The 22957-nt window shown below is 44.7% G+C and overlaps 2 protein-coding genes across 3 annotated transcripts in view; one reads left to right on the forward strand and one right to left on the reverse strand.

The window, feature by feature from the left end:
• Positions 1-22957, forward strand: part of ppp3cca (protein phosphatase 3, catalytic subunit, gamma isozyme, a) — a 71348-nt gene that overhangs the window by 38352 nt on the left and 10039 nt on the right. The window contains exon 14 of one of the 2 annotated variants that reach the window (XM_035526494.1): positions 828-970. In XM_035526494.1, the coding sequence (XP_035382387.1) occupies positions 828-970 (143 nt within the window). Of the gene's footprint in view, positions 1-827; positions 3108-22957 lie in introns of those variants that run through there. The other variant, XM_035526495.1, reaches the window with a different exon arrangement.
• On the reverse strand, positions 3742-20983 carry adam28 (ADAM metallopeptidase domain 28). The gene is made up of 24 exons (XM_035526493.1): positions 20912-20983; positions 19155-19293; positions 17403-17649; positions 15522-15604; positions 15242-15318; positions 14820-14898; positions 14466-14542; positions 13890-14076; positions 13633-13695; positions 13265-13336; positions 12667-12836; positions 12408-12489; positions 11661-11791; positions 10461-10638; positions 9449-9532; positions 8581-8776; positions 8382-8487; positions 7944-8106; positions 5953-6033; positions 5529-5616; positions 5019-5124; positions 4792-4867; positions 4479-4682; positions 3742-4238 (listed from the first exon to the last, which is right to left on the reverse strand). Exons 3-24 carry the CDS (start codon positions 17461-17463, stop codon positions 4203-4205), a joined length of 2400 nt encoding a protein of 799 aa, XP_035382386.1. The 5' UTR covers positions 17464-17649; positions 19155-19293; positions 20912-20983; the 3' UTR covers positions 3742-4202.

The raw sequence follows: 22957 nt of genomic DNA on the forward strand, positions 1-22957 counted from the left end.
GTGTCGTTCCTCCACCACGACTAGACTTTCCTACCGACTGCTTGCCAAAATCCCAGCCAAATAGTTTTATTTATTAACCCCCCACCCCGGCCACTGGACTAGCGGGTTAAACAGCGGGTTTAGCCGATTGTCTCACGCTACAGATAATTGCTTTTAATCAGCGGAACGCTCCCAGCGAGCCATCTCGAGTGGCCTGTTTGACGCCCTGACGAGACAGGAATGAGAAAATAACGAAGGAGCTCATTTGTTTTTTTTCTTCACCATGCATCTGCAGCATGCGTCTGTGCAAGCCTGTATCTGTCTTTGCTGAGTATTTGTTTCCAATCGTGCCGTTATGCGCTTTTAGTTATGGTTTACTTTTCTGCGGCATGTTTTCTGGTAAGCTAATTTCCTAAGGGAACGAAAGAGCAGACAGCTGGTCTTATGGTTTTAATTGTCTCTTTTCCCCCTTTAGCTGAAAATTAAAGTAATTACCCATGATTAAATAAATATGATTAAATATGTTTAGGCTGTATGACTGAGTAAACTAATGGCAGACATTCTCTGTCGTCTCAGACGCGTCGTTGTCAAGGCCATAACGTGTCTTTGTGCGTGTGCGCGGCATTCATTTCTTGGCCATTTGCTTTTATTTGAAAGCATCTGCTTCGGTTCCTCAGCCTTCGGGCAGGATTGTGACTTTACTGGAGTTGAAGTAGAACAGAAGGCTGGGCCATGGCAGTAACCCGCGCGCGAGAGTAGTGCGCCGTGCGCTCGCCGAGCAGCCGGTCCCGGCTCCCTGCCTGTCTAATCGCCCCGCCTGTGTGTCTTCTCCCCGGCTTCCCCGGCAGCCATCCAAGGCTTCTCGCCCACGCGGAGGATCCGGAATTTCGAGGAGGCACGGGGCCTGGACCGGATAAACGAGAGGATGCCGCCGCGCCGGGACGGCCAGACCGGCGTGCTGGGCAGCGGGAAGAACGGCACCGACCGCAAGGTGTGAGGGGGAGGGGCTCCGCTCCCGACCCCGCCCCCCTCGCAGTGTTCTCTCTCTCACACACACACACACACACACACACACACACACCCCATTGCTGTGCGCTGCAGTGATGGGGGCCCCACCCATGCAGAGACTGACTGTGCTAGAGAGAAACCACAACTCAGCACATCATCCACCAGATATTTTATTTATTAAAATGAAATGTATTAGATGTATGTGCTAGCGATGTTTTTGAAACATGAACGTTTAAAGAATCATTTAAGAACCACCTCCCCCCAAAAAAGCACTCAGAGTGTGTGTGTCAAGTATCGAACCACAATTGTAGGATTTTATTATTGCTTTTATAAACATTGTTTTAAGTATGAAGGCAAATCCGTAGTCTAATGACGGGAAGGTTTTGTGGCGTTTTTGTGGCGAATTTTCTAAAGTCTTACGGTGCTTGTCGAGGGAGCATTCCCACCTAGTGATGTGCGATCCGTCCTGCTTGCTTGCAAACCCTTTAATGACTGCAGCCTAAAGGGAATTAATTTATGGGACGCCATTAAAAAGGAATCCGTGGATTCGAAGCTACGACGAATACATAAATATTATTTGTGTACTATCGTTTTCTGTTGAGTTACAACGAAAGAATGAATGTTCGCCACACCTGCTGGGGTTCAGACAGCGTGACCTGTCGTGGAAAACAGCAACCGTAGAAGTGGCACCTATAGGTTGTGTTAGATTATGACTGTAGAAACGTACCTCAGGTTTTATGCATCCAGTCATGAACTGACAGGAACCTCTTGCCAAGAGTTACGACAACTTTGTGCGCATTTTGCAGCAAAGACCGCAAGTATTAGTTCTGCTTCATAACCGCCATCCGTGAAGAGGTTTTGTCTTGAGACACTACACCCGAGATTAGCTGGTTGTTCCCAGTATTGTAATCTGTAACAGTGTAAACGTGTACATCTGCTTGGGAAAACGACGACCCAACGTGGCTCAAAAACCAAAGTTTGGTGGGAAAACGTGACTAGGTTTGCACTAGGACCAGCTGGGCTCCGACAGCTTTAGGTGCATCTTCAGCCCAGCCCAAGGGCTGTTGCTCTAATGTGTATATATATATATTTTTTTTTGGGGGGGGGGGGGGGGACGACCACAATGATGGACTGTAACAAATGTTGAAATGGGAGGGAGGTGGTCCCGTTAGTGTCCTATAAGCTGAGGCGTTTTTTTTCTTCTTCCTGTACAAGGACTGGGAGCTGTGAAGTTCTGCAGTTTATCATTCGCGGCGCACCACGTGCTCGGAAATGTTAACACAGAGTTAACAAAGCAAGTTGTAATCGACTCTAAGTGATTTTGCCCTTCGGGTCTGTAACACTACGTGTATTTGTGTTTGTCGGCGCTTGTGTAACGAGTAAAGGTGGGGTTGGAGCGCCCTCTGCTGGTGAGCGGAGCAATCTGGCTCGCTATGCACTTGCTTTAGACTACAGAGGGAAAGAAGCGTTAAGATTTGATATGGTTTGGATAATTGTGACCAGTACTGTTGAGAAGTTATCTGTTGTTAAGACTAATGTAAAAGAGCACTGTTAATGTGGTTGATGTTGATCATGATGAGGAAGATGCAGGATTGGAGCACATGGATGTTGACGGACTGGGCTCAGTATGATGTGTAAGACGGTGTTACTCGGACGCTGGCCTGGGCAACCATGAGCAATGTACAGCTGAAGGGCTTCCCTGTGCTTTCCCACCTGCCCTGGTGTGTGTGTGTGTGTGTGTGTGTGTGTGTGTGTGAGAGAGAGAGAGAGAGAGAGAGAGAGAGAGTGTTTGTGTGTGTGTGTGTGTGTGTGTGAGAGAGAGAGAGAATGAATCAAGATTGTATAGACTTTGTGCAGTTGGGTCAATGAAGGCTTAGTGAGGTGGACATGCAACGGGACTCTGGAGGACTTTTCCCACACCATGACAAATTATGGTTTAAGAGTCAACACTGCCAGAATAAGAGTCTTATACCGCCAGAATAAGAGTCTTATACAGTTTGCAAGGATGGACGAATCCTGCTGTTGAGTACCTGTCATGCGAGGCCAACATTTCATTCTTTTATGTAGCTGTGTCACTTAAGAAAAACAAAGAAAAAAATAAAATGGAATATTGAAGACTATGTAAGTGGTCATTGGTTTGTTTACTGTTGTGCAGTTATTTTGTGTTGACCTGGAGATGTTATAAACCGCGACTGGACAACAACCACTCAAACAAGACTTCAGGGAACAGGTCTTTACACAATTGGGCTGCAATCTAAAAGCCATCTAAAAGCCATTAGTATTGAAAACAATTTAACACCCAAGAATCATATTTAAAAATTAGCACAGAATGAGTGGGCTCACAATTTGCTCATATTTCTCCCCTTGGCAGTTTTCATCACTTGGGACTGCCACATCTATTACATTGTGTGTGTGTGTGTGTGTGTGTGTGTGTGTGTATATATGTATAGAGAGAGAGAGAGACACACACAACTCTAATGCAAACAAGTAATTCCAAAAAAGAATTTCAGACTTGTTTTTTTAGTGCAATGTGTATTTTATTGAGGAAAAGCAAGGTTTAAATTTGTCAGGCAGCTACAAATCAGAATGATTATTAATAGTTGCTACATGCACAAAAAAAATGGTTAAAAAAGATTGTGTATGTATGTGTGTGTATGTATGTGTGTGTGTGTGTGTGTGTGTGTGTGTGTTTATATATATATATATATATATATATGTTTATATATGTTTATATATGTTTATATATATATGTTTATATATATTACACACACACACACACACACACACAGCACACAAGTGGGAAAATAAATTATTCTATACAAATTCAAGTTCTATACATGAAAGGCTCCAATAGGAGGCATCATACCACAGAATGGCACTCTCCTGAGACCAACCAGTGGCACAAATCCAGCCCTGCAGACCTACGCCGCTGCATAGTTTACAACACATCCTCTGTTTTAACACACCAGATTTGTTATTTTGCAAGAGGACCCAAGCTCTGCAGCGAGCTGGCCTTCAGGAGCTGGATTTACAGAAGATAGGTTTGGATTCTGCACAGCATTAGCTGCACTTTCTGTGTTGGCCAGTAGACGGCCACACAAAACTCAAGTAGTTTAAGTTCATCAGTCCTCTTTAGGTGCTTGGGGGCCCAGTTTGTGAGATCCTGAGGTCTCAAGGCCGGTTTGTTCCGTACGTCAGTCCAGTGGAGGCGGATGTCACACCTTTGGTGCAGGAGGAGGTGGTCTGAGAGCCTGGGAAAAGTAATATGATACTATAAAGATGTAGGTTTACTGAAGCATGCAGTTAATACTTTTTCAGATGCTAGTTATAGGTCCAAATATAGATGTTAATTTTAAACAGGTAGTAACAAAGAGAAACTCTCTTTCAAAACAATAACTCAATGTTTGCTAATTTTATCAAATTCATTTATTATAAATTTTGTGTTTTAAATCAGGAATAAAGGGCAATATTGGTGGGACTGGCCATGATACCTGCTTTGCTGCTCTGAAGTCTGTGTGCAGGCTTTTGGGCAGAGCTGTAGGCGGGACCTTGGGCGGAGCTGTAGGCGGGACCTTGGGCGGAGCTGTCGGCGGGACCTTGGGCGGAGCTGTCGGCGGGACCTTGGGCGGAGCTGTGGTCGGGACTTTGGGTGAGCCCTTAGGAGGATGAGGCGGGGGACCTTTAGGATGTACCAACTAAAAACAAAACGCATATTGCCTCATCACAACCACGGACCGACGTGGACAGACGACGTGAAAATTAATTAATTTTAAGTGATGTGTGTGAGAGATCTTCAGAAGTTACCATAGGAGGGGTTACTCTCTGAGGGCTGAAGTAGGATTTGCTGATTGGTGCAGGCTCTTTCTTCCGCATCTGACGGCTGGGGACATGAATAGCAGCACTCAGATGTACAGCTTGGGCCCACTCTAATAGGAGCGTTTGTGCTGTTGTGTGTGTGTGTGTGTGTGTGTGTGTGTGTGTGTGTGTGTGTGTGTAACAGTGAGAGAATATTTGTATGTGTTTCTGCTCACCTAGTCTGACACTGGCGCTTTCTGCGTTTCATAAGATAGATGGCAACCAGAGCTAGGACGATCCCCAGTAGGATGAAGGTCACCACAACAACGGCAATGACTCCACCTTAAACAGAATGCGGAACAGGAGGTGTGGTTTTATCCGTCATAAGTGCTTCCCATACATCAACATTCCCAATTCGCTTTCTTACAAGCCCATAAAGCTGAGCTGATTTAACCCACAAACCAGGGGTTGTTATGCCAGATCACCTCACACTGAAACTTAAATCAAGATGTCCTGATTGATTCCTTGAACACCAGGACGGAGATTTTTTTAAAAAATTCCGGCTCCCAAGACCCTGAAATATGCAGCCAATATGTGGATCACAGGGCCGTGCACCTGCACCCTGGAACTGGAGTAGTATATATTTAGGCAGAGCTGGGCGAGAGCTGGGATTGGTGGAATCGGGAACCGGTTTTCTGCAGGATCTGGAGCTGGAGACTTAAAAAAAAGTATAAAGTTGTATGTACTTCTGGATAGGCCGCTGGTGGAACGCCTCTCACAGTCAGGCGGGAGCCAGCCAGGCTCACAAGTACACTCCAGCTTGTGATTGCACACCTGGGGGTCACACACACACACACACACAATTACACACACACACACACACACACACACACACACAAAGCACTATGATCACACACATCCCGTGTCTTCTCTTCTGGTTCCACTGTATTTTGCATCACAGCCTGATTCGTTTGCACGGGCGGGATACGGATTTAATCTAGTCATGGCCTTTGTGAACTGAACTGGAGCAGAGAACCACACAAAAACGGATAGAACCTGGAAGTCCCTGTGACAACAGCGGGGACGTGGGATCGGTGAAGAGACGAAGGCAGGGATTACGGATCCCTCCTCCCCTGTGTAGTGCGGAAGGCAGGAGCTGTTGCCACTCACCCCGTGTCCTTGGCATTTGGCTGAGCAGTTTGTGGCCTTGTAGGCGGTTTCTAGGTCCACACACTGGTTCTTGCTGCAAACCTGAGAAATGGCGACAGACCAAGAAGAGATTCCTCAACTTTGGGTTTATTTTTGTTGTTGGACATCGTGCAGAATCTTGTTTGGAACACCGCTGGTATATAGCAGTTACATTCCCTGAGGTCTGGGCACTAAAGGTGTTCCACTTTCCTTTATCTAGGAGTCGGGTTTCTTTTTCAACAACTGGGATCCCATTCTGAGCGTCCTATTCATTCTCCCTGAAGTAGAATTAAAGTAAAAGCGCTCGGTGCTGGGAAGGCCGGTTCTGCGACACCATGACGTGCACAGATGGCCGCAGGTTTTGGAGCTTGTGCCGGCAGTTGCTCTTCACCTCATTGTGTGTGCTGAGAGACGGCGTGATGATGACAGACCTTAAAATTAATTAGCCAGAATCTGTGCTGAAAAATGGACTCAAAAACTGCAGTTAATACAGCACATGGGCTGCTAAAATATTGTGTGTGTATACTGTGCTCACAAGTGAAATGTAATATTATACACTTTAAAGCAATGTACAGATTACGAGTGTGGTTTCAGGACCGTCCAAAAAATTATGACAATTGCAAATCACGATCATAGGGCTCCAAGCACTTCACGGCCGTTTATTTTTGAAAGATTTGAATCATTTTTTAACTGCTGATCCGTTTGAGAGCAGTGTTTCATAAAATGACTACTTCCCTGCTCATAATTCAGTCTTGTTGGTACTGTGCAAACCTTGGCTAAACCAGCTGGTATCTTGGATATTTTTGTTTGTCATTTGCACATTTTATGGTGATTGTTTTCCTACGGGAGAGACTCGTTCAGCGTCAGATGACTCAAACATATGTCTAAGCCACACTGATCCTGCCTGACATGTTACCACCACGACACCACCACTAATGCTGGGTTGTTTCTGTTGCTGTGTGGATGCCACCATCAGTTATTCAGCACCCTCACAGTTCAGCACAAGAAGGAGCTCAGCATATTTGAAACATTTAACTCGTATAAAATTATATTAATATATAATTATTCTATATTTGCATTGGCACATTTAACTAGCATTGAATTGCGTTAATATTTATTTCTTAAATATAACATTAGTAAATGCATATTCCAATGCATACATTTACTAGTATGATATTTTTAACTATATGAAACCAAGTTGAGAGGCTTTAATAAAAAAAAAAAACAAAAAAACTCAACAAATAAAATAAACTAAACATGTAGAATAAGCAATATGAGCTGTTAAAAAGCTACTAAAATGATTTCCAGCAACAACAACAACATAAAAAATGGGCATGAAGTGCTTGGAGCTGCATGATCACTGCTATGTCAGTGTTAACGCCTTGCTCCAGGCGGTTCTTTAGTTCTCGTAGCCGTTACGGCAGAATGGTGAAATCACTGGTACGTGTGAATATTGAAAGCTATCCACGGAAACTGTAAACCTAAGTTGTAACTGCTTGTCAAAGATGTAGTCGCACAGACGCGAGCGCTAAGGCTACTCGCGAGGCGTTTGCCATGCACAACGAAACTAAATGTCTCTTCGAGCTCCTCCGTACTTGAGAAAAACCGTGAAGGTTTTCCACAGGGTATAATGGAATCTTTACAAACATGTCGATTTGCACTGGATTAATATAACCTGAATTTATTTTTATGGCCAATTTTCCAGAAGGTAAAAGCGCATGCATTTGGTAAAAATGACTGACATGGTGTGTTCGGACAGGACTTAAAAAAATGATATTACTAATGTAACTTATCCCGTCCAAATTACTGATTTAACTATTCCCATTCAAACAGGGCTTTTGTTTCATTTGGCCAGATTAAAAGCCTAATGGGGTTGGTCCTGGCCCACGGGCTGTGTGTTTGACACTCTATAGTGGTCATGGAACACGGGTTCACCTTTGTTTCTCTGTAGTGTTCGGTGAATGAGCTTTTACCTTGTCATTATCGCACTTGGTGCCCGTTTCCACTAGAGAATTGTCCTTGCTTATGTTGTCGAAGAAAGTGGTCTTGCAGTCGCCGATCCTGGCCAGGCGTCCGTTGGAGTTGATAGGGTTTTCCTGTCCTTTACTGCAGAAGAGCTTTCCACACAGTATGTCCCTAAGAGCAAAACCAGTTGGAGACAAGAAGGTGATATATGTTGCTGGGGTTTTGTTTTTATTTTTTTTAATGCTATCTACAAAACTAGGCACTAGTCTGATAATCAGGAAGCTGTCCTGGACTGATGTCCGATACGGCGAACACTCTCAGCGTGCTGGAACTGTGGATGCAAACTCAGTGATTCACTCGGTCCCGTCTGTTCACGTGCATGTGGGTTAAAAACACGTTGAAAACGGAGAAGCATCGCAATGGTTCAACGAATGGAATACACTCACTCTGTCTGGCAGCCGATGAACTGTTCGCTAGAGGGGCGGGAGCAGAAGCCGTAGAACAAACCCCTCTTGTTCTGCTCGTAGCAGTGGTTGCTTGCCACAACGGCATCTGGGGGACGCAAACGAAAGTGGGCATTTGAAAAACACAGCGCCTCCGCTCCGGGATTGGGACCCCAACGGCCGCGGCGGAACGCCCGCTCACCTGCTCCCCACATTTTGATGCACTCGTCTTTCCGCAGTGGGCAACTCCCGTTGTAGCAGTAGCCCATTTTGTTCTTGCAGGGCAGACCGTTGACGGCGAAGACATCCTCGGGGCAGACGCCGGACTGGCCCGAGCAGTACTCTGCAAGGTCGCACTCGTCGTGCTTCTCCCGGCACATGTATGAGGAGTCCAAGATCTGGGAGGTGTGAGAGAGGTCAGCTTTACCGGTGGGGGCAGGATTAGGGGCAGGGATGGGATTAAGATCGGTTTTTGATCTGTTTTTCTTTGACATGTTTCTGGATTAGTTTACTTTGCTTGTGCTTGTGGTCATTCTGACATGAACCTTCTTCACAGCAAGAGTTAACCCAGCCTGGCTGAACACAGGTCAAGCGTTGGTACAAGAGCGGTCAACCCGGGTCACTAGCCCCCTGTTGAACATGTGTTCCACCTTAGTCATTTTGTGTAGGAAGGGTTAATGTTTTTTGCTTCCTAGAGGCCAACTTAGCCTGCTTGACAGTATAGAAATAGTGGTTAATTTACACTGGAAATACAACAAAGAAATGTAGCAGCGTCTGGAAATTGCAGACAACCGTTGATCCAGGTTGAACTCGTAACCCACAAATCTTACATCCAGTTTTAATGACGAGTGACATTGTGTATCAGTATGTTATCAGTGACCCAGAGTGACTGCTGCTAGATCTGTACCACTGTCTATAATACATCCTTTCAGTACTGTTCACTGGAAATTCTTCGGCAGTGATCCAGCTGAGATAAGGCTGTTTGTTATTTATTGGAAGTGGGTTTCCTGCTCCAGGTTGGCTCTTGGCCTGCGTTTTCTCAGGAAGCGCTGCCACATGAGGGCTCTCACCTTGCACTCCCTGCAGCACTCCCCTTCTGCGCACTCCGAGCCCATCTTGAGCATACAGGTGGTGGCGTTGCAGCATGGGCACTCCTGCGTGCACACACGCACATACACCCACACCCATACATCAGACAGGGTTCACTGGAAAATGACACATGTAGTATATAGGTAGAGTCTTGATGTCTTAAACCAAACAAACAGAAACACCTAGTCTGAAGTCATAACTCTTAACCCTGTAGAGACACCAGCTAAAAATGGTCTACATATCAGTTGTCATTCATCTGCCTAATTTTTCACATACGCTCTCGCTTTAAAAAGGCGCCCTGCAAACGAAAACCAATTCACCAAAACAAGAACGCGGTATGTGTGTGGGGGAACATGATTTGTTTTGCAAGCGCTCTCCTTTAAGCTCTGGCTGGAGGTGAGTTTCGACAGGTATCCTGGACAGGTTTGAACAGATGCGTAATGGTGTGGAGTTCCCTCCCTTGCAGGAGATTGGAATGTACGCGCGTGTCACTGCATTCCAGTCCTGAATCACCAAGGTGATTAGAACCGTTTCTTCCACATGCTTACTGATCCCATAACACACTGTTGTTCTAAACTACAAAGTATCCCAGTATCAAAGGCACGCTCTCTTACTACGGCTAGGGGAAATGCTTTTTTACGGGACGTTGTTTATTGCTGGTGCATCATCGTAAAATGCCCTTCATGTTTCAGGCATGTCTAGACCAGAGTTTCTGATGCGCTCTACAGATTACACACCTGTGAGTACGTGCTTCTGTTGGAAGGGTGTTTTTTACCTTGTGCATTGAGGAAAAGGGAATAAACCAGTACTCCTATTGGCTGGAGGGCCTAGGTGATGCAACGCGTCTTTAGAGCTGCCTAATGGTTGCTTGATTATTCTCCCTGTGACTTTTATGATACTTTTAGGACTACGTTTCCCCAAGAAAGTTACTGTGGCAGGAACACCCAACACCTTCACTTGGGGTGGGAGGGTTGTAAAGGAGTCGTGGTTTACCGTGGCCGTGCCGCAGTCGCACTGCTCCCCGATCTCCTTGAAGCCGTTGCCACACACGGGCGGCTGAAGGAGTTTGGTATCCTCGGGCTTGTTGAGCAGGCACTCGGGGTTGCGGGAGTTCAGGTACTGCTCAAAACTGTTCACACTGCAGCTGCTGAAGTGCTGAGGAATGGTGTAGCTGGAAGAGTCACGAGGGGGCGGTAACCATTAGCAACGAGGCCGCTGGGGGTGCGGAACGCAACACCCTCCCTGAGGCCGCTGTGTGTGTGTGTGTGTGTGTGTGTGTGTGTGTGTGTGTGTGTGAGTGAGTGAACAAAAGCCGTGCTGGAACTTGACAGGCAGTGCCTCTCAAGTAAAAATGTTTAAACCAGAATGGTATAAACTCTAAATACCTGTTTTAAACATTCAGACACGCATCTAAATAGGTAGGCAGTTCCATACTGAGATGATTAGGTGCACTTACAGACACAGAATCAGACAAAAGATTGGACAAACCTGACTGGCTTTTATAGTCTTAAAGCCCATTTTATTCTATTAGTTTATGCTTAAATTATTTTTAAGAAAAATACAAAGACAAAGATGATAGCCTATATATGAACTGATTTACAGAACTAAAACATAATATTTGAATATTTGGAAAAGTATCATAGGTGAAAACTAAGATTGTCTTCAGAATATAGGGTGGTTTTGCCAACACTGTTTCTAAATTATAGTAAATAAACAGAGAGTAGGTATGTCCATACATACACACACACACACACACACACACACACACACACACACTTGCATTAGGGCTGAGGTGAAACAGGAGAGCCTAAAGAACAGATATGATTTAGCTCTGGAGGGTTAGTCAGTCCTTTGTGAGGAATTCTTTCCCTCAGTCAGCCTGTATCTATCGAGGAACTTTACATAAGTTGGATGTAACTTCCTTTCTGCAGTTCCTCTCTGTTTCAGTACTACATACAGTACTCAGTACTAAATTAGGAGCATTGATCATGACTGCTACAGGAGGCTATTGGGTCTGCACCTCCAAACTCACATAACACAACAGGACTCGGGTTACGTTCCTTTTTTCCTGCGTACGTTTTACACGGTAAGAAAAAAGGTCAACCCTGTATTAGCGCCGGCGACGGGGCTGCAGCAGGTCGAAGCCATTCCTCAGAAATGGGCCTGCGCGGGCCGGGCACAGGGTTAACCTACCTGAGTGCAGCAGCCATGATGCAGCTGTTGTCGGTGCAGGTGCAGGAGCTGGTGTCATGGTTCATGCCCAGGTTGTGGCCCATCTCGTGCGACAGGGTGGCCCCAACGGCGACAGCGCGTGGGTTGTGGTCCTGTAACCAGAGAGTGGTAAACAAATTCAATCAGTCAGTCAGCAGGAGGAAATGGCATTTATGAAAAGCTCTTGAAGGAAGTTGAAACATAAACTAGTTTGAGATTAAGATGGTTAAAGGACTAATGTGTGGGGAATAGACCTGATTAAACACTGACTTAATGAAATAATGATAATACCAATCTCTGACCTCACTCTACTGCCCTCTGTTAAAGGAATCCTTCAGCCAACATGATAGCCTTGCTAAATACTAAGACGTGCTTAAAATCCTTTTTGCTGTTTGCTCTTGAGCTTGTAAGCAAAGTATTCGGTTTTCACGTAAGGGTTAGCTGTGATCCTTTGAAGCCACAGAAGTCCTTAAACCCTTGTTTCTGTTTCCACGGCAAAAGCTTGTTGCTGTGGTGTGGGTATTTACACTAGAAGTGGCCCAAATCTCCCCCCCCCGCCCCTCTCTCTTTAAGCAAAGTCCTGGAAGATACATGTGAGGCATGAGCTGGGGTGGGAACGTGTCTGGCTGGGCCAAGAAGGAGTCAAGATTTCTTTTGCTCATTTGGCTTGATGGTTTTCAATGCGCTGGGTGCGCATGCCACTTCCCTGAGGGTTGGGGGGGACCGTACCTGGATGACTCCCGTGGAATGGCCTGAGCACAGGGTGCCAATGAACGCCAGCCCCACTGTTGAACCATCGAAGTCTATAGCACTGGATGAGATCAGAAATCACGCCCGTCACCTCCTTAGTGTTATACGTTCATAAAAGGTCACATAAGTAAATCATAACGATAAAATAGTGTGTTATATGATTATGGGAATGACTCGAACGATGTTGCCAAAATGAATGGCGGCATTTTGACAAAGGCGCGTCATGGACGTAACCTACGTGATGAGATGGGCATTGTCATGCTGCTGGCGTTTCAGCAGATCATCGTTTCTCCATTTGGTGAATTTGTCCAGGGTTTCTCCGGCCGGCGTCGTCACATTGATCTTGTCCGAGTCCGTCCACACTTCCAGCCCGACCACGGCGATGAAGGTGCTTATTTCTTTATACACCTGCCGAGATGTCGAGCAGTCAACAGCTCAGAGGATTTAAAAGCTTTAATAAGTGTATTAGCAATTGATGTAAACGTTCATTTTTTAGTATAATGGCAAATAATCGCATGGTAAATATGGGTGTCTTGGAAATAAATCGCAGGTGCTTTTGAAAGCTGCGTGAAAGGGTTGCAGTGCCTTCCAGCCAGTCCAGGTTTTTGTTGTGTTCTAGCTGCCCTAACACCCAAACCAGGTAAACAAAGGGCAGGACAGAGTTCAACGCCCGTCTTAGGTGTGTCGGGAGTTTGAAGAGAACAAAAACCTTAACCTCGACCTTAACACACAAACTTGCAACCTTCCCCAGCAGAAGTTCTACGGAACAACCGTCATGCTGGAATTTTTGGCATGATGACTTCAGTCCACATGCCAAGGCGTAATCTGAGACTCACAGTGTTGACAAAGTTGACGATTTCGTACATCCTCTTCCTCACTTTGTCTATGTCCTTGTCCATCTTCACGTACTGTGGGAACACAGACCCGACGTGTAGTGAGTCACAGCCAGCCTCACCACAACATGCACATTCAGCAGGAAGTGAAAACTAGCTTTCGCATACGTTATCAGTGTCTTGGATTTATGCCACAAAAAAAAAGTTTCAGCCTCGTGTTTAATCATGATGATGGTGTGACACGAGTTTCCACAAGCACCATTTGAGTTGAAGTTTGGACTTTGACGATCATAAATCCTCTGGTCCTGTTTTTTAAGAATACAGTTGAAACCTTAGACCAGACCTCGTGTTTTTCCCCTGGGGACACGTACCATTCTGTTGTCTGCAACAAGGAAGAGTTCATTGTATTTCTGCTGCTGTAACGATGTTGAACCCTGGCAAAAAAGCAAAGGAACAGAAGAGCAGTCGATCACGTTCTATACGTCCGGACGTGTAGTTTGATAGGAAAGCATTGATTACTGGGCCAATTCACGAGCTGTTATGAAAGCACCAGTTTCTGATCCCATTTTCCTGTCACGGGGTTGCTATAGTGTTGAACGAAGAACAGCTTGATAAACTGGGGTTTTACCGAAAACCGGCTTCGGGATTTGCCGGTGTGAGGGGGGAAGCCATCGGTGTTGGTGTCCCAGCTGGTGTTGGTGACCCCGCACACCATGGGGGTGTTGTTCACGTCTTCATACTTCAGCACAGCGTGGTCGCCGTCCTCAGACAGCGGCTCGATGAGAAACCTCTGTTCGGCGGTCTGGAAATAACCTCTGAGATACAGTGATTGGCAGAGAGAGAGAGATTACTCAGCGATTACTCTGTGTCTGGGATAAAATTGTGCAGTTAGTGGAAATGTTTTACTTAAAACCACTTGCTGACATGAACTAATGTTTGGTGTAATTTCTTTAATTTAATTAATAGTGAGGCCAATTTAAGTTGGTGCAGCAGCACTAAAAAACTAACAAACATCAAGGAGCAACTTGAGAGATTAGAAAACTTGCAAAACCACTGCACATACTACTCAGTCCCATGGAGACAACATGGCTAGTTTAAAACTCAGTCATTACAATATCTCTTCAAAAAGTGAATAGATTGGACAAACGTAGTCAAAAGCTTTTAAGAAGCCTTTAATGCTGTAGTTGACTTTTATCTGTCATACCGTAATCCATCACAAGTGCTCATGCTGACCAGGGAGCCGCTGTCATTCACGATCTTCCCCTGGTAGTAGCAGAGGTCCTGGGAATAGAGGGAGAACAACAGGGCAAAAAATGTATTTAACTAGTTAAACTGCTTTTGGTATATTATTATTTGGACACGTGTTTGTCTAGGGGCCAGACATCGTCCAAACGACGCTTTTATCACTTCTGTCGCTAAAGAAAAGTGCTTTTCACTGGTGCAGAGTTTTTAGGATTAGCGCTGAAGTGCTTGGGGGAGCCTTAAGAGCTGAGCTGTGTAGGAGAGAGAAAATGGTCTTGTGACACTGAGCTGAAAGGAGTTGGTGAGCTTCACGTACCAGCGCCTCAGGTTTGGTCGTGACGGGTGTCCCCTCTTTCGTGTAATATGTCTCAGTGTAGTCCTTGGTCAGTAAATCTCTGCAGGGACCAACACGGATATGAAATCAGGCCGCAAACAAGCTTGTTGAATTGAGGTATTCCCTGAGCTGAAGTCTGGATAACTTCAGCTTGACATCCTTCGACTCTGCCCACCCCGCTACCCCCCGCTCCAAATCCGTCCGGCCCTGTTGGCCCCGGCCCGAACCCCAGCGGCTCTGACCGATTCCTTGTGTGACGCTCTGTGGTCAGGTGGTGGTTGCTAAAGCAGGAACTGTTCCTAGATTGCGCCACATGTGTATGCAGACTTGGGCCGAGCCACCGGATGTGTGTTTGCAGCAGCTGTGAGCCTTTATGCTGTCTGGCATACAAAAGAGGTTCTTACTTGTTTTTCTGCAGTTCCATCTCGATGTGCTTCCCATGGAGAGTCATGGCGTATTTCACCACGTCAGGCCTGGATGACTGAGGAAACAGTTCAGTTCAAACCAACATTAAGACGTTTATTACCGGGAAGTAGTGTGTACTGTGTACCAGTACCAGTGTGTGAAGTGTGTGAAAACAGAATCTTATTTTTGTCATACTGCGTTTAGCCTACAGCAAGTAAAATTTATGAGTAATTGCCCTAGGAGTGATTGTCTGCAGAGAAATTCTGGATGCTCTCTCACCTCTACGTCTCGCTTATAAAGGGAATGAAGTCTGACTGGTCGAATGACCTCGTAAACTGCCACTCCGTCTAGAGTACGGCTACCTGTGACAAGAAGCGGAAGGATGAAGAGGAAAAAACCAAAAACATTTACTACCAACAGGTGAGGAGAATCGTGGGCCTGTTGCAGAGACACGCCTTCAGATTGGGATCGTTTTCCTCCTTTAATACTTGCCCATACTTTTGTGGACCTGGATGTGCCGTTTATGAGCCCATCGATAAAGGGCTTAGATTAGCTTGACTTGGTGGAGTGGCCTTTACAGTCACCGATCTTTGTATAGACTATATTAAAGAGTGCTTGACAAACAAACACACTGTCAAAACATTTGAGAGTGTGGTCATACCCATGTTCCTGTGTAATACTTGGGCTTCTGTTCTCCTAGGGTTAAGATCACACAACCTGTGCCTCTTACACAACATTATTTACCACAGGTAGTTAATAATTAATGCATAACAATACATGTCTTTGTTGATATATATATATATATATATATATATATATATATATATATATATATATATATATATATATATATATATATATAATTATTATTATTATTATTATTTTTTTTTTTTACCTCTCTTCAGCTGTGACACTGATATTGGCTCAGGTTATGACTCACTCCCAATATCTTTCAAACAGCATTTATTTTAATCCAGCTCTCACTTCACTCTTTACCTCTTAGCTTTAAATAATTCCATTATTTCAGCACCTCGCATGTTTAATGGCTCATGTTTTCTGATACAACCCGGCTCCCGGCGCACCAGTATCAGGCACTCAGTGTTGACGGCTGTGTGTGTGCCGGGAGCTGGAGTAAAGGAGTGGACTGTCTGGTGGTGGTATTGGTTGAGGCGTGGTTAGCCGTTGCCCCAGACCGCTGCGCCCTTTCAGCGCTGTGAAACGCCATCATTCACATGTTCACGCAGACATTCGATGGAGGTTAGTTAGCACAATGCTCCTACTAATAAGTCAATAGAGGGAGCTGAAGCCTAAGAAACTCCGAGGGAGTTCCAACCCTGCGCATTGTTCCCAGCCCTGGCCCGCTAATAACACACACTTCTTATGGCCCCCCATCATTCAGTCACAGCACAACAACAACAACCATTAAAATGGCAGTTTTTAAAATTTCTTTTTTTTTTTTTACTGTTATCATTTTTGGTTTACGCATTCTTCAAGTGGATTGCGCTGTTTGCCAGGCTGCCATGGTAAATAAGGAAGTGTTCTTAATGACATGCCTGGTTAAATCATAGGTTAAACAAACAAATAAACAAGTTGACAAACTAACCCTAGCCCCTACGCTCTAACCCCTGCATGACTGAACCGACTAACTGGGGGTTCATGAAGCACCATACCCACACCTGGCTGCAGGTAGATTGTAGGTAGAAAGGTGTCTCGGCCTGAGCGGGCTCCAGAATCACAAAGGCGAGGGTAGTTTGCATTACAATCGCGGTGCCGTTGTCAGAGGCGACCGCTGGCTGGGACGAGAGCAGCTCTCAAGCTCAACCCCCCCATTTCAACTGAATAATGTGTCACAGCATTTTAACAGCTTAAGTGACACATTTACACAACAGGCAGTGCTGCACAAACATTTACTTTACTTTTTATAAACACATTTAATGTTCCTAAGTAGGCAAGCACACTACCAAAAGAAAAAAAAAACTGTCAATGGTAACCTGATATTTATTCACCATACGATAAATACATTTGGGTAGTCCCCCATAAACAAACCAGCTGAGCTGCAGTGGCCCCTCAACCAGGAGCCAGTATTGACCAGTAAGCCATCCTCACAGAGCTTGTCAGTGTAGTTATGCAGCCCTTGTGGCCGTATATCCGGTGTCTTACCTGAGAGGACGAGCGAGGCACAGAGGGAGAGGATCCATAACAGGTGACGATCGCCGGCCATTGTCAGCTTGCGCGCAGCTAATGAAACGAGAGGAGGCTGAGCCCGGTCTTATGGGTCACCTGCGGACGTTTGCGCAAGCTGGGCCCCGCTGGCTCCGCCTAGCTCCGGGCTGTCTGCTCCCCCCCCCCCCCTGGCCCAGGCACCGGGCCTATGAGGAAGTGAGAGCAGCAGCCCTGTTCGAACACGCTTGAGAGAGAGAGAGAGAGAGAGAGAGAGAGAGAGAGAGAGAGAATGAGGAAAGCATGCAGAGGATGTGGGGGAGGAACAGAACGCGTAGAGTAAGATTAGTGCCCTGGCACTCCTTTGTGACTGAGCTCTGACTGCACCACAGTAAACAGGTAGCAGATATGAATCTGTTCTGCTACATGTCCCATTTTTTTGTTTAGAACAGCAAATAAATGAGTGGATCTTTTATTTGTACTGATATGTTAACGCATCACATTGTAATGGTTTCCTGTCAATTGCCTCACAAAGTGGTTACAAAATAAAGCGAAGGAAGTGATCTAATGTGAATGTTTTTAGCTGCACTTTAACTTTACCTGACGCTTTTATCCAAAGTGACTTAGAATTCTGACTAAACACAACTGAGTGTTAAGAGACCCAACAGTGGCAGGCCTTGAACTGGCAACCTTTTGATTACATGTTGAGTACCATAACCACTGAGCTACCACTGCCCAAAACTTTGGTGACTGACTAATGAATCTAATACTTTGGCTCTATTAGACTATAGAAATATAATTCTTGGTATGTTTAGTAATTCATCACTATTCAAAATCCAGTTTGGGGCAAACTGTAAAACGGGGTTCTTAACCTTTTTCATCACTTGACCCTTTGTGGGGTTAAAGATATTTCATGCAGGCACAGAGAACTCTATGAAGATATATTTCAGGGCATATCATGGGTCAGATAGATCAGTGACCATTCCTCGTGGCTTTGCATACAAATGATTCTGTTTTGTGGACTCTGCACGGTTTTCCGGAAAGTTTTTTTTCAAAACTGCTATCATTTGATGAAGATGAGTCCAAATAAACACACCTTGGTGTGCTGGAGCTAGCGCAATTGCAGGAAAGGCCTTGGAGTGACTGTCTTCAAGATAAACACAGCTTTCTGATCCAAGCCTCAAACCTCGCTGTGGTACAGCTGATGATGATGATGATGACCTGCTCCCAGCTCTTGACAGAGAATCTTGAAAAATCATCCACTTGTTGCTTTGATGGCATTACCAGCAGAAGTGAGTTTTCTTTTTCTTTAGCCGCGAGCACTGCGAGAGCAAGCAAACAGGGCCGCAGCCTGCACTTTAGTGACTAAACGAACATGCTTGTGCGTCATCTGAGGAAATCTTTGCTATTACAAAAGAAGACCGACATGCCATTGGCGACATGGTGGTGGTGATTCTTCATTCCTGCAAATTTCGTCCGAACAAGCCACTTGGAGACCGGACGTTTGACAGTTGTGAGTTTTTCTCACTCATTTGTCAGTACAAATCCACACACTTGATACCTTTCATCATGTTTCCTCATTTGGTTTTTGTTTTTTTTCTGTTGAGACTTTACTGTAGTTTTTTTAATCGGATGCTTCTGTGTTTTAGCCTTACCCTTCCCATTTTTAGTACTAAGCCATCAGAGCCCTGCACAGAAAAAGTGCTTCAACTTTAATGCTTACTCAAGACCCCTAGCTCAGTAAAAACTCACCCAACGGAAAATCTTCGAGAAGTGAAGCTATTCAACAGAGCTGGCATGCAGTCGTCAGTATTTTGTGGAAATGTGTTGCCTTTACAGCACCGCACTCACCCCCCCAGGGGGGTCCTGACCTCCAGGTTAAGAACCTCTCCTGTAAAATATTCGGAAAAGCGTAAAGCTGCTTCGCCAGTACCAGCTTTAGAAGACAGTAAAAGAAACCAGTAAATAACAGTAAAAGGAACAACATTCTAAAAGAAACAGGAAGCCTGTTATGCAAATACAGATGTGGCGTGCTCTCTCTTTCTTGTTAATACTCTGGCAGCTGCACTCTTGACAAGCTGCTGTGTGTACAGTGTGGGTTTTTTTTTGTTTGTTTTTTTTTTGGTAATACAGCAAACAATGCATCATTGTAGTCCAAAGACACAAAGAAAAGCATAGGTCAGCTTCTTAGCATCTTGCAATGTGTGGAAGGGTCTAACTCTTGCTTTATTACTAATGGAAGAAAGGTGGTTTAAATTATATCAACTTGAGATTTTAAAGGAATCATTTTTTAATGATTTTTTTTTTTTACATTATGAAACAGCCTTTAAACTGACCAATAGTGCCTTCGAGGTTTTAGAGATTCTGTACTAAGAGATTCTGTACTATTCGAAACATGGCTGCCTCCATGTCGGGACCCACTCTATGAAGCATAAACCAGTTCATTTGAGGACTACAAAACAATTTGATTCTTCAACTCATTTGAGCAGCACTTCATAGAAAAAATGTTAAATATTTTTTGCTACTTTATGTTGATAAAAATGAGTGCACCTTTAAATGTTCATGCAGAATCAATAATAGCACAAAGATTCCCAGCATTAGTGTGTAAAACCAGATTTCTCAGAATGCTTGACACCCTCCATCTCTCTGCTTTATTTTAATTAGGTTTTAAGTTCTGTTTATAATACTAAATAAACAGGTTATCAGTTTATTTATAACAATAACACTAATATCAGCAGTAGTCTCTCTCTCTCTCTCTCTCTCTCTCTCTCTCTCTCGCTCTCTCTCTCTCTCTCTCTCTCTCTCTCTCTCTCTCTCTATATATATATATATATATATATATATATATATATATATATATATATATCTCTGTCTATATATATATCTATCTCTCTCTCTATATATATATCTCTCTCTCTCTCTATCTCTATATCTCTCTCTCTCTATATCTCTCTCTCTCTCTATATATATCTATATCTATATCTATATATATATATATATATAGATATAGATATATATATATATATATAGATATATATATATATATATAATGTGTGTGCGTGCTTGCGTGTGTGTGTGTGTTTGTGACCTAATGCTCTTTGATATGACCCAGTAGAGCCTGTATTTCTGTTACCATTTACACTGAGCTCACTTTTCATTGCCCATACAAAATCTCTCAGCATGATCAGCAGATTTATTATATATTATTCCAGCTACTCCACAGTCTTTAGTCTGCTTCATAAGTCAACTCCATAAACAAGCTATTTTGGTTAAAGGAATGCAGGCCAGTCTTCACCATGTTACAACAAAGGTTTTTTGATTTTTGACGTTTCAACGAATTCCGCAGCTGTACATGGAAGTGTAATTGCAATGTGGTATTGTTAAGCCGCATGCATTGTGCGCTGAAACATGAATACACACGCAAATGTTTTAGCCAATTTTGAAGTGTGGCCAAGATTTCAAGTTTGTCTGTTTGTGAAAGGTAGCCAGTGACACATGCCTTTGCCTACCTTGAGGGAGACTCTTGCAGTTTTCCTCAAGTTTCCTGATTTTCCTGAAGTGCTGGTTTCCCAGCTGACTGAAAATCCGCCCCCCCCACACGTGTGCTCATTGCCTGTTGCTTGTTCACGCCTCATGGATCGGAGATGTAGCCCCAGGTGGGGGAACGGGCTGGCACTAGCCAGTGGGGTTGCTGGGAAGATTTGGCAACCCGGCCTCTGGTGTGTGGGCCGGGGAGTTTACAGTGGGTCTGCATAGCAGGACTACAGTGTCCAGCGGGACAGGGGTGCGCTCACCCACCACGCTGCATTCCTCGGCCCTCGGGACCTCGGAGTCAGCCAGCGCAGGACGCTGAGAAAGGAGCTATTGTTGCTGTCGCATCCTCGTTCCTCACACACAGCCTTTGTCTGGTCTGCTGCAGAAGTGGAGAATGCGTCTGCTGTCCTGACGCAGCCGCGTAAGTGACCTTCCCTCCGTCTGACTCTACCTCTGTTTATAATCTACCGATTTATTCACACACTATCGGTTACTCTCACGTTACCCCCTTTGCTCATTTATCTGTGCTATTACCCTTCTTCTACCTCACCCTATATATATATATATATATATATATATATATATATATATAATTCTACCACTGTTGTATACCATATATTATGTAACCGTAATTATACCATATACCACTGTTGCACCGATATCGTCTGTAGTCCCATTAATCCTCGACGTTGTGTACCTGCTACTCTTCCTCACTGTCTCTTTCGATATGCTCCATACCACTGGTCAGTGTGTATCACTAGCGGATGGGGTGGCCCTTGGGCCATTGTGTGTAGTAATTGTCCCCATAGTTTTTATTTGTACTTATTTTACTGTAATTCTACCTTTAACCCTATTTATTAATTCTACACTGGAGCTGCTGTGACACTTGAATTTCCCCCGTGGGGATCAATAAAGGCGATCTTATCTTTTCATAGCTATCATTTATGCTGGGGATGCATTCCTGCCACTTTATGAAAGTGTATTCTGAATATATTTTATATAACATTTACTACTTGTTTTAGTAAAAAAACAAACAAACAAACAAACAAACAAACCCCCCCCCCCCACAAAAAACAAATGTATCGTGTTCTTAATAACAGAATCAGAAAATGTTTGTGCTTATATTTTATGGTCACACAATCCTGAGATAAAACTCACTATAAAGCAGCCATAAATCCTTTCATGAACCTCTTTCAGTTCCAGCACGTTGGCCACATTCGCGTCCCCAGCGCTTTTTAAACCAAAAGACACGCCTGTGTTGTGTAGCCTCTGGACTGTCATGTGCTTTGGAAGTCAGCCAGATGGAGTAACAGCGAAGCTGCAGTTTGGGTGAAGTTCATCTAAAGATCGTCCAAGAGTAATCAAACTCCTCTCACTTTCCCCTCATCTGACTCTCTCCCTCTCATCCTGTGTCAGGACGGAGCCGCCTACACCCAAACGCCCAGCACTACGGCCCAAAGTTCACTTGACTTATCCTTCCAAAGCACACAATCCCATCTATACGTACCCTCCAGAATACACACACATACCGACCCCAAATCAGTAACTGTAAGGTTTCCAGAGAAACAAAACATTTCCCACAGAGGTCCATCAGCTGCGCAAGCAAGTTGCCTCATAAAGATTTGCAGTTTGTTATCGTAGCTGATTTAAACTGAGCTTGCCATCACGAGAGGACCTCAGGTAATGCAGCCACTTCCTCAGCATTATGCATAATGTACACTGCGTGTTCCGGAGCACCGCCATGGGCTGTTGCAGTGGGATTCTGCAAATTAGTGCCGTACAAATCCTCATAAATCCGCTTCACCTGAACAAACCCCAGAATCGGAATTCCTCTACTGTTCATTCTCCAGACGAGGCACGCGCGCTCCGCTTCGGCCGCGCGCTAAACGAACCGCGGCCCTTCGAAGCGCGCGCCGTGCTCTGCGCGCGCAGATTTAACCGCTTAACCGCGCGCGATCTCGCTTCGTCATTCACGCGGGCGTTGGGATTATGGCGCAGTGATCTCGCGCTCTGGTGGCGCT

Source organism: Electrophorus electricus, chromosome 5 (assembly GCF_013358815.1).
Source record: "Electrophorus electricus isolate fEleEle1 chromosome 5, fEleEle1.pri, whole genome shotgun sequence".
Taxonomy (NCBI): domain Eukaryota; kingdom Metazoa; phylum Chordata; class Actinopteri; order Gymnotiformes; family Gymnotidae; genus Electrophorus; species Electrophorus electricus.

What these genes read in the sequence shown, in the direction of transcription:
- adam28 (XM_035526493.1), bottom strand. Translation starts at nt 17,463, where the DNA reads ATGGCCGGCGATCGTCACCTGTTATGGATCCTCTCCCTCTGTGCCTCG. An exon ending in TGCCTCGCTCGTCCTCTCAG is followed by an intron (nt 15,605 to 17,402) that starts GTAAGACACCGG and finishes TTCTTGTCACAG; the next exon opens with GTAGCCGTACTCTAGACGGA. An exon ending in ACTTCAGAGCAGCAAAGCAG is followed by an intron (nt 4,239 to 4,478) that starts GTATCATGGCCA and finishes TACTTTTCCCAG; the next exon opens with GCTCTCAGACCACCTCCTCC.